We start from the raw sequence: 8,969 nt of genomic DNA, 5'->3' as shown, positions 1-8,969 counted from the left end.
CTATTAGTGGACTTAACAAAACTACCTCCACAAGAAGGTACGAATGAGAACACTTTATTAACGTTGATTAGTTGCTTTGAACTAAATGTTGATGAGGAATGTAGCCCCAATAAAAGAAGATGCTTACACTGCTACATATTCCAAATCACAACTAATAAATCCGTTTCAGCCAATGAACACGGCGAAACTAACCATGCGTCTCCTTCATTTACACCCTACACCGAACAAGGCGTAAAGCAACGTTGAAGTTTTCCTCGTTGCCTCACCAGTCCACGAGTGAGGTTCAATCAGCAGATATGGTTTGTGAGCAGCAGAAGGTGTGTTCGATGTGATGGGAGTGACATATGTAGGTTTTGTTATGCCGAGAAAAAAATTCGGTAGCCCCGAATAAGATTGTTTGGAGTTTTTAGCAAAGTAACCTCTTCAGTGCGTTTATTTTTTATCTCGATACATGATGTTCTGTTTGACGTGCAAAAAGCCCTGAATCAGACATACACCTCGTCCTCTTTTTACGTCCATGCTTGGCTGAGCGACAAAAAATTCTACCGCTAAGACAATGAGCAAACTCAACAGTTTTATATTTTTTAAAACATCTTCGTGATTAGGAGAAGTGTACAAAAATATAAAAATGTGTATTTTGATCATTATTTTGTCGGTAGAAATTTTTTTCGATAAGCCAATAGTGGACGTAAAATAAGGTTTAGGTGTACCAAATGAAGTAAATGCAGGCCACATGCAAAACATCAAAACCCCAATTTTCTAATGTTTCAGTTGGTATTTTTTTTTTAAATCGATTATAACCACAGGAAAAATAGTTCTTATTTATGTTTTTGTGGTATATTTTATTTAAGAGTGTGATTAACACGCGCTCTCATTAGCTCTAACTCGTGCTCTGTTCTAATACCTTTTCTTCCTCTGTCGAAATACCTCTTTATAAACAACGTAACGCAATTGTGAGGGATGGATCGTTATGTTTAACATAACATTTCAAAAATTTCCATACAGCAGGTTTTTTTTTAAATCAATCCCGGCAGAAATCCTTGGAGGAATCGCTGAAAGATCCCCTACAGGAATTATAGGAAAAATATCTCGTAGAATCCTGAGAAGAATCCCGGGAAAAAAATACAGAAGACACCCCAAGAGGAATTAGTGGACAACTCCCGGGAGGAATCCCTAGAAGAATCATTGAAAAAGTTCTAGAAAAAATCTTTCAAGGAATACTAGTAGGAACTCCGACACTTCTACCTAAAATAAATCTCATTGGATTCTCTGAATATATCTAGGCAGAAATCTTTGAAAGAATACCTAGAGGAATCCATGAAAGAATTCCGGTTAGAATTCCTGAAAGAATTGTTTAACGATTTTCTAAAACAATCTCGGCACAAATCCCTGAAGGATCTTAGGAGAAATCCCTACAGGAAATCCAAAATCTCGGGAGGAATCCTAGGAAGATTATCGCGAGGAATGCCTGAAGAAATCCCGCAAATACTTCCTGAAGGTATCTCACGCAAATCTCATCTCATCGTATCTTGTATCATTTCTTCACCCAACTCTCTATCCCAGGGATTTCCAGACCTTTTGGCCTGCGGTGCACTTTTTGGGATAGAAATGTTTCGCGGTGCACCTGTTAATCATTGCCATAGAATGCAATTTGAAATTTGTGAAAAATGCGGTCGTATCCTTCATAGCCACTTCCCTGGTGTATATACTGGGGCTTGCTTTGTGCATTATGACAAGGGCTTGTATTTTTTTTGTTGGAGCTTACTACGTCTGAAACAGTTGTTCGACCTGGATTTGTTTTGCTGGGGATGTTGTTGGAAATTTTTGGACAAAATCCTTTGGAATGCTGAGTGAGGTCCTGACAGTTAAGCTTCTTTTCAAGGTCATACTAATTGGATTACTTCTGATAAAGATTTCAAGATATTGTCGTTTTTCCACCTCATCGAATGCGACGATATGAATTCATCGAGGGGGGAAACGCTGCGTATCGTGTCGCGGTGCACTTGTCAAGGCTCTGTGGTGTACTTAGTGCACCGCGGTGCACGATCTGAAAACCCCTGCTCTACCCTAACCCTCTACTCTCTATACTGCCCTCTACGAGTCTACAGTATCCTCAATCTTACCGTCTATCCTAAACCTCTACCCTTCCATCTACCTACCTTGATACCTTGTTGGCTACAAAGTAACTTTACTCCAACGCCGAGCGTATAGTAGAGCACCATCTTCGTCGGTCTTGGGCGATGCTTTCCCCGGACGTAGAGGGATCGTAGAACTTCTTCAACTGCGTGTAGCCAGTGAGTTCGCGGCCGCCCACGAAGTCACCTACCTCTACCGGGTTCTCTGCTGAATATTGTTTTCACTATTCTTTCTTCATGCCGAAATCACTCAAAGGGGTTTTTCCCTCTTTCTAAATTTCAAGTTAAAATAAACAATAACAATAACTATTCTTTCTTCCGACATTCGCACTACGTGTCCAGCCCACTGAAGTCTGCCGTATTTTATACGTTTCACAATATTCGCATCTTGGTACACTTGGTACAACACGCGATTCATGCGTCTGCGCCACACTCCATTTTCTTTTACTTCGTCTTGGTAGAGTTAATCGCTAAACCTACCCTCGCTGTCCGTCTCTTCAGAGGAGCATAAGCTTCCTCCACTGCCCTACGATCGATGCCGATGAGATCAATATCGTCCGCAAAACCGAGGAGCATGTGCGACCGTGTGATGATAGAGCCATTCCTCTGCACGTCTGACCTCCTAATCGCTCCTTAGAGTGCAATGTTGAACAATAAATTTGAAAGAGCATCCCCCTGCTTCAACCCAAGGTCACAAACGACGTAGAAACTTCGTCCGTGATCCGAGTACTTGATTTTGATCCATCCAGCGTTGCACGTATCAGCCTAATTAGTTTCGCCGAAAAATCATGTTCTGACATTATCTACCAAAGCTAATTTGTTTTCACTGTATCGTACGCTGCTTTAAAATCAATGAACAGATGGTGAGTCTGCAAGTTATATTCCCGAAATTTATCTAGGATCATCCGCAGGACAAACATTTGATCCGTCGTTGATCGGCCCTCTCGAAAACCAGCCTGGTATTCGTCGACAAAGGACTCCTCAAGATGTCGCAGTTTGTTGAACAGGACACGCGACAGTATCTTATACGCCGCATTTAAAAGGGTAATCCCTCTGTAATTGGCACACTCCAGTCTGTGCCCTTTCTTGTAGATTGGGCATATGAGGCCATCCAACCAGCTGGTGGGCAATTCTTCATCCTCCCAAATTTTTATAATAATCTGGTGGATTGAATGATGTAGCTGCTCGCTTCCGTGTTTAAGAAGTTCGACCGGGATCTCGTCCTTCGCAGCAGCCTTGCTGTTTTTCAGCTCTTTAAGGCGAAACTGGAAGCATTTTCTAATTTTTTTGTTTTTGATTTTTTTTTCATTAAATAACGAAGCAATATTTTCAAAATCGGGTTTCGTGCACATGTAGAGCATGGATCAAGGTGTTTTCTGATTTTTTTGTGGTGGAAAAAGTTTTCCATTTTTGCAGAAACCATTTTTTTGTGATATTTTATTCAAAAATGGTTTCTGAAAAAACGAAAAACATTTTCCACCACGAAAAAAAATCAGGAGATACCTTGATCCATACTCTTCATGTTTACGAAAAACGAATTTGAAAATATTGCCATTGACAGTTGCATAAAACCTCCGCATATCGTTCCTGTCCATACTTTCCAGCGCTTTAGCAATAACACTCTCTTCGTGTTGCCATTTTTTTCTGCAGTGGATTCGTTTCTCTTCTACTCTTGCCACCCTGTACCGCTCACTGTTCTGCCGGGTACCGGCCACTAGCATTCGACTTCTGGCGGCAATCTTTTCGTTCGTCACTTGTTGGCAGTCCTCGTCAAAGCAACCATTACGTTGGCGTCTGAAGTAAAAGACTTGGACTTCTTTATTCTTTTCTTGGTTTATTAACGAGGACATTCGTACAAGTGTTGTACGTCATAAGTCAGTCTCACAGCCTACCATGATAAAGTACTTTATTGCTACAGCGTCGCTGAGCAGTACCTACATATCATCTCTTGCGCTGTTGTTGTCACTGATTCGTGGATAACTCCCCATAAGCTGTTGACATCTCTAGATCCGTTGGTCTCTCCTATCCTCTCGTCTAGCTTCTGATGGTACTGTGCAGCAACCCCTTCAGCGGACAAGCGCAGGATATTGAAACGCATCGTCCTGTTGTTTCTTGAACTCGTGACGCTGGATAATCGCGCCCGAATTTTAGCGGCTACAAGATAATGATCCGAGTCGATGTTCGGGCCTCTGTAGGACCTCACATGTATGACGTCCGAGAAATGTCGCCCGTCGACCAGCACGTGGTCTATCTGGGAGCAAGTGTCACCACTCGGGTGTCGCCAGGTGTGTTTTCGGATATTCTTACGTGCGAAGTAGGTACTGCTGATTGCCATCCCTCTAGCAGCAGCGAATGTCACAAGGCGCAGACCATTATCGTTGGTAACAGAATGAAGGCTTTCCGTTCCAATGACAGGCCGAAAGAAACTTTCTCTGCCGATCTGCGCATTTGCATCTCCGATGACTATTTTGACATCTTGTTTTGGGCACTCTCCGTAGGCCTTATCAAGGCTCTCATAGAACTCATCCTTCATGTCATCGGGTTTGTAGTTCGTTGGCGCATAGATGCTGATCAGGCTGATCAGGAAGAATTTGCCCTTCATCCTCAACACACAGATTCGATTGCTTATCGGCTTCCACCGAATAACTCGCTTCATCTGCTTTCCGATCACTACTCTACCCTGCCATAAGCTCTACCTCGAAAAGACACGGACACCATTTTCAGCTAGAGGCTGTACCTACGAACTGACTGAACGAATCTAAACACTGGACAACGGACATAACAGACATTACAAGCACCAGTGGATACGAGCAAGAACCATTTCTTGTGAAAGGTTTCATCACTCGGAGTGGGAATCGAACCCTCAACCCCGTGGCATGGTACGGCACGGCCCAATCCTCTTCCATAGAGTGGTGTGCCTCTACTCTACCCTTCGTCCTTACATTCTACCCTTTCGTCTACCCTACATTCTTCCCTTCCGTCTACCCTATCCTCTACCTTTCCGTCTACTCTACCCTACACTGTGTTCAACTGTCCCCCATCACTTTACCCTCTACCCTACCCTAACCCTCATCCTCACCCTTTACCCTACCACCTACACTACCATCTACCCTAACGCTCTGTCCTACCCTACCTTCTATCCTAACCTCCTACTCTACCCTCTACACCATCCTCTCTCCTCACCTGATTCTTTACCCTACACTCTACCCTACTATTCATCCAAACCCACTACTCTCAATTTTTAAACACGGAACTACAAATAATTCTGAATTTTGGTTTAAAATTAACAAACGTTAAAATACACATAAAAAAAAACAAAACAATAATAGTTACATTATCTCAAACTTGGCCATTAATTATGCATCACAGTGTACATACCCACAGACATACAAGCCTACTTTGTCCCGGTGAAGACGTTACGCCAAAAAGAAAAGGAGGAGGGAGATAGAGAAGAGGTTCAATGTGTGTGGTTCAACAAGGATAAGAAGTTCGTGTCCGAGCCAGTATTGAGGATCGTGTGGAGTTCGGCCCGAACTCATTTGCCAAGCTCACAGCTAACAGCTACAGATCGAAAGGATCCTGTTGAGCTGCGTGAAGAGATTTTTCAAGCCGTTAGGACTATTGTCCGATTTCACTGTATCATTGAGGGCCTATGGCGTACAGGATGTGGAGTGGGATCAGCAGATCGACGAAGAGTGCATGGAGAAGTTACTGAATTCGGAGGCTTCCGGAAGTTGAAGAAGTTCGAATTACCGGCTACTTTTTGTGTTGTGTATTTTCGCTGCGATACGACAGCTATGTTTAAAAAAAGACACCGTCTTCAACCAGAGGTTGCACAGACTGAACGATCATTTTCAAGATCATTCTCCATCAAAGGCACTCCGGCACATGGCGACCGTGACAGGACAAGGAAACTCAAAAGGGTGGGAATGAACCTACTCCTACGCTGAACGAAGTGAATGATGCCATTACATACATACATTTATTTGTTCAACACCATTAAGACAATACATAATCAACAATAGTACGCCACAATATTTGGTTTGTGGCTGCCGCTCTCCATCCTCGGTCGCGCCCAATGCTCCCCCTGGTCCGCCCATCGCGCTCTCTGCGTTCCACGCCTTCTTGTGCCAGCCGGATCAGTTGCAAACACCAGCTTTGCAGGGTTGTTGTCCGGCATTAATGCAACATGCCATGCACACCGTATTCATCCGGCTTTGGCCACCTTCTGGATGCCGGGTTCGCCGTAAAGGGCAGCGAGCTCGTGGTTCATCCTTCTCCGCCACACGCCGTTCTCCTGCACACCGCCGAAGATCGTTCTTAGCACGCGTCGGTCGAAAACTCCGAGTGCTTGCAGGTCCTCCTCGAGCATGGTCCATGTCTCGTGCCCGTAGAGGACCACCGGTCTTATTAGCGTTTTGTACATGGTGCATTTGGTGCGTGGGTGAATCTTTTTCGACCGCAGTTTCTTCTGGAGCCCGTAGTAGGCCCGACTTCCGCTGATGTTGCGCCTCCGAATTTCACGGCTCACGTTGTTGTCAGCCGTCAGTAGGGATCCGAGGTAGACGAAATCCTCCACTACCTTGAAAGTATCCCATCTCCATCTATCGTAACATTACTACCCAGACGGATCCGGTCGTGTTCGGTTCTGCCTACCAGCATGTACTTTGTTTTTGAGGCATTCACTACCAGTCCGACCTTTGCCATCGTTCCAAATGTTTTGGTTGTCCATGCCGTCCGCAAAGCACACAAATTGTCCGGATTTTTTGAAAATCGTTTCCCGGTTGTTGAGCCCAGCTCGTCGCATCACACCTTCCCGATGTTGAAGAGTAGGCATGAGAGTCCATCACCTTGTCGCAGTCCCCGGCGAGATTCAAATGAACAGGATAGTTCACCCAAAACCCTTACGCAGTTTTGAACACCGTCCATCGTTGCTTTAATCAGTCTAGTTAGCTTCCCAGGAAAGCCGTTTTCGTCCATGATTCTCCATAGCTCTGCGTAGTCGATACTGTCGTATGCCGCTTTGAAGTCGATGAACAGGTGCTGTGTTGGGACCTGGTATTCACGGCATTTCTGGAGGATTTGCCGTATGGTAAAGGTCTGGTCCGTTGTCGACCGGCCGTTGATGAAGCCGGCTTGATAACTTCCCAACGATGCCATCCAACAGCTAAAAAACAACAAAGCCTGTCACATGTCTGTCAGGATCTGGGAAACTGGACGGAAGGGGGTAATCCGCCCCATTCCAATAGAAAAGTGAAAGGCCGATTCACAGCTATCTTCGATTAGATTTCCTCATCAAGTATAAATACAACAAAAAAAAATTACACCCAAGGTGTGTTGTCTTTGCCTTGGTCTTTGCAGTTTTGATGTTGCCCTTTGAAACTTCATTAGAATAACGTAGTTAGAACAGGTTAGAACTTAATGAGAGCGTAGTATGCTGGGTTTCTAAATCGAGAACATGAGACGAACCTGGAAAAACGTAAACAACTGACACTATCATTATCAATCAATTCAAAATAATTCAAAGTTTTGTCTGATTGCGGCTCTTATGGGTGTCTGTAGCAGTGTTTATGAAAGAGCAGAAGCGGGCGCAAACAATCGAATCGTAGTCAATCGTTCCATTCAGTCAATAGAGGTTAGCAACGTAACGGATTCAACGACCTTCGCTACTGCAGTTTTAACCGAACACAATCGCTTACGTACCAGACACTCTGCTTCGCCATTGAAGCTAAATCCAGACATTAGCCGCTATGCGCAGGAATGGGCTGCCGTAAGTGTCCCTCAATGCAATAGAAAGAATATCTACGGTTGGTGGAGATTCTAAGATTTAACTTCTTACAGGACATTTCCTCCCGCAACGTAATGCAACATCGATCGAACAATCGCTATGGTGAGAATTTGTATGCTTGCTTTGGAAAGCCGAACCTCACCGGTGAGGAGGTGGTTCGTAGCTGGTACGACGAAATCAAGGACTACCGCTTTGGAGAAGTGAATCCGAACAATTTCAGTAAGGTTGGTCATTTCACTCAGGTGGTTTGGAAGAACACTAAGGAACTAGGAGTGGGTTTTGCTCGAAATGGGTGAGTTTGCATTGCGTATCTGTATATATGATGTTAAATATTTAAATGTTGAAACCTACTTTTTAATTTCAGCAATACCATATTTGTAGTTTGTAACTATGATCCACCCGGGAACTTTAATGGTCAATACCCAGTGAATGTTACTCGAAACTAGATGAAGGTAATTTTTTAAATTGATAATGTTCAACGATTAAATTATTGTATCCACAAGGTGAGAATTCTTTATTACACCACGAAACCTAACCTCTAAAATGTATGACAGTTCTCAGATCACTTGACGAATGTAACATGAGCAACGTATGAAACGAAATATATTTTACTAGCATCTTTTCTTGATATTGAAGGAGCATTTGATAATGCATCCTACAGATCCATGACGAGGACAATGTTGAAGCGTGGCTTCGACATATGTATCGTTAATTGGATTAATGAAATGTTATCGAAACGTGTAATTTCGTCAGTTCTAGGTAGTTCAACCATATCAATCAAAGCAGTGAAAGGATGTCCACAAGGAGGCGTTCTATCGCCACTTCTCTGGTCTCTTGTGGTGGATGAACTACTAACAAGTTTAGAATCACAAGGATTTGAAGTAATTGGGTTTGCCGACGACATTGTCAGGGGAAAATATGACAGTGTGATTGCGAGCAGAATGCAAACAGCTTTGAACCACACGATTAAATGGTTTTAATTGGATGTGTTAATCACCGTTAACTGATATTTATTTGTTTTATTGATGTTTCTCGGTGAGCCAATG

General features: G+C 43.5%; 1 protein-coding gene across 1 annotated transcript; it reads left to right on the top strand.

Moving 5' to 3' along the window:
* The first annotated feature begins 7,570 nt into the window (after positions 1-7,570).
* Positions 7,571-8,369, top strand: LOC109622580 (Golgi-associated plant pathogenesis-related protein 1). The gene is made up of 3 exons (XM_020076972.3): positions 7,571-7,905; positions 7,977-8,215; positions 8,288-8,369. Exons 1-3 carry the CDS (start codon positions 7,684-7,686, stop codon positions 8,367-8,369), a joined length of 543 nt encoding a protein of 180 aa, XP_019932531.3. The 5' UTR covers positions 7,571-7,683.
* The last annotated feature ends 600 nt before the right edge of the window (positions 8,370-8,969 follow it).

The sequence above is a fragment of the Aedes albopictus genome, chromosome 2, assembly GCF_035046485.1.
Source record: "Aedes albopictus strain Foshan chromosome 2, AalbF5, whole genome shotgun sequence".
NCBI classification, from domain to species: domain Eukaryota; kingdom Metazoa; phylum Arthropoda; class Insecta; order Diptera; family Culicidae; genus Aedes; species Aedes albopictus.
The sequence above is the reverse complement of the archived record's forward strand: the minus strand, read 5'-3'. Positions and strand labels throughout refer to the sequence as shown.

Coding starts and splice junctions, on each gene's coding strand:
- LOC109622580 (XM_020076972.3), top strand. CDS start 7,684: ATGGGTGTCTGTAGCAGTGTTTATGAAAGAGCAGAAGCGGGCGCAAAC. Junction 7,906..7,976: donor ATGCGCAGGAATGGGCTGCC/GTAAGTGTCCCT, acceptor AACTTCTTACAG/GACATTTCCTCCCGCAACGT. Junction 8,216..8,287: donor GTGGGTTTTGCTCGAAATGG/GTGAGTTTGCAT, acceptor TTTTAATTTCAG/CAATACCATATTTGTAGTTT.